General features: G+C 38.0%; 1 protein-coding gene across 2 annotated transcripts in view; it reads left to right on the top strand.

Moving 5' to 3' along the window:
* The window catches only part of LOC140933031 (exostosin-2-like), a 46,600-nt gene that overhangs the window by 26,723 nt on the left and 17,377 nt on the right, over positions 1 to 2,500 (top strand). For both annotated transcript variants that reach the window (XM_073382542.1, XM_073382543.1), the window contains exon 7: positions 125 to 232. In XM_073382542.1, coding sequence (XP_073238643.1) covers positions 125 to 232 — 108 coding nt within the window. The remainder of the gene's footprint in view (positions 1 to 124; positions 233 to 2,500) is intronic.

Below are 2,500 nucleotides of genomic sequence, written 5' to 3' on the forward strand. Positions count from 1 at the left end.
ACCCTGCAATAACAAACGATGTTAGTAAATCATCATCTCTTAATTCGTTTCCTTGTTAGCACCTTGTTTGCTGGTGCAAAGCAGCCATGATTCTTAATCTAAACAGCTGTTTTTTCTCTTTCAGGGAAAATGGTTTTGGGACAGGTATTTCAGCTCCATGGGAAAGATAGCTCTTGCTACCTTAAGAGTTTTAAATGACAGAGTGTACCATTACTCTGCTTGGCAGTATGAAGTAAGCACTACACTGATTTGTAGGCTTTGCGATTTTTCTATTACATGTAGTAAATGCACTAAGGAATGAACAAATTAATGTAACTCAAGAGGAAACAGGAGTTTCACATGCTTTTTCATTTAGCTTGTTAAAAGTATACATATGATAGCCAATGCACCACACATTCTAGACCAGTACAGCATCAAATCAGTACCAGGCACTCTCATTATTTCAAAACAGACATTCTCTTTAAGGCAGAAATCTAGCCTGGGGCCCATTTCTCGAACGTCCCAATAACCTTTCAGGCCCAAAAAGCTGTTTTATGTTTGCCGTGTTTGCACTCAAGATCAAAGTTTCAATAATTTTGAAAATGGTACAATGAAATTATCAGTTAACGAAGCAAGATTGACTGACTTGTGAGCTAGGCACGGTGCTACTATTCAAAAGGTTTTGATTTCAAAATTTGCCTTCAAACCCGAAAAGTTACTGGGCCTTTCAAGAAACAGGCCCCTGAACTGATACAATTCTAAGGGACTGTCCACTCCACACTTGGTGCCCAGGAACCAGTGCCTGGGTACCAGCACATAATGGTGTTGTGTTCACACCTAAGTACCTGATAGGTGACTGTGTACATAATAACTCCATTTTACCCTGTCAGACGTTATTTTAAAACATGACCTTAACAATGAGTATCTGGGCACCTGGTGTGAACACTGCCCAAAAAGACTCACTACCTTGAGAATTCCCAGCTACTTCTCACAGTCCACGTCCCCTCCCATGGGGATATTTTGGAAGATGTCATTGGCAGTTGTTAGCAGTAGCCAAGTACCTCATCTAACCAAATTAACTTGTCCTCATCATCTAATCATCTAGCCTGAATTTCAGACGATTGATTCGAGTCGTTTTTACTCCCTCAGTAACGTCTGAATCGACCAGCCGTTAATGCCATTCAGTGTCGTCAGTACTCCTTTGCGTTAATTCATGCAAAAAGTAAAACACGATTTTGAACTGGCAAACAAAGAAATATCGTCTGGAAATGTCTACATGATACCTAATTGCTTTACTCTTTTGTATTGTAATTCATGTTTAACGTGTAAACCGTCAACTGTATGCGGTACTCTGAACGAATCTGTTTGTATTCAATAATCAAATTCGATCGCGATCACGTAATGAAATAAGCTTTTAAAAATAATACACACGCGGAACACTTCAAAAACACAACAATTTGCTTTAATTGAAAAGAAGCAATTTGGTCCTTAACAAAGAAGAAAGAAAACAAGAAAGAAAAGCTAATAGAATCATTACACTTGACGGTGGAAATGACGAGAAGGTCGAATTGGCCATTTCGGAGTTGCGTATGGAACTGGGGCGAGTTTCAAATTTAAACTGATCGATAAACTGACACCACCATATAAAAGGCCATGTTGAGATTGGTCCTTTGACCAAGTTTGGTGCTCTAAGGTTAAACAGGGATTGAGTTATGACTCTTGAAACATGGTTAAAGAGCCATACAAACCTCTGTAATTTTGTGACAGCGTCCCCCTAAACTAGGCTTAGCCACAAGTTGCCGATTAATCCCAAAAAAGTTGCCGATAAAAGTGTCTAAGTGTTGCCAAAAAGTTGCTATTTTTTTCAAAAAGTTGCCGAAAAGTTGCCAAAATTTTTCTGCTTTTCGTACCTTTTTTGGGTGTTAAAGATTAAAAATTCGCACATTGCTTCTTATCAAAACTTTATTTGTCAAAGTCCAATGATAATATCAGAGGTTCTTTCCATTTCACTTGATCAACAAATAGTCTATCAGAATGACATGAACAAAACATGGTAATTGTCCGCCATCTTGAAAAACCGCTGACCTCGTGATAAGGCATCACAAAAATCAACCCATGGGGAGGGGCCTTAGGCCCTAATTATTGTATTTTAGAATAAATTGAATAAATGTCTATCGAAAACTGACCAATGTGGCTCAAAACGTGAAGAAAGTGGCTTCAAAGAACCTCAAAAAGCCTAAAGTTGCCGAAAATTCTAAAAGTTGCCAAAATTCTAAAAAGTTGCCGAAAATCTCAAAAGTTGCCGAAAAGTTGCCGAGCAACTTGTGGCTAAGCCTACCCTCAACCATATAAACTCTTAATTTTTTTCACGATTTCAGTGATATTCCTAAAAATGGGCAAAGTGATTTTCGAATTAGTTCCTTCCAAGTAGTAGATGCATGACGAATTTTACAGAAAAAAAAAACAAAACTGAATATATTTAAAGAGTTTATATGGTTTTGGGAGACACTGTCACGAAATT

The sequence above is a fragment of the Porites lutea genome, chromosome 4 (assembly GCF_958299795.1).
Source record: "Porites lutea chromosome 4, jaPorLute2.1, whole genome shotgun sequence".
Classification (NCBI taxonomy): Eukaryota; Metazoa; Cnidaria; class Anthozoa; order Scleractinia; family Poritidae; genus Porites; species Porites lutea.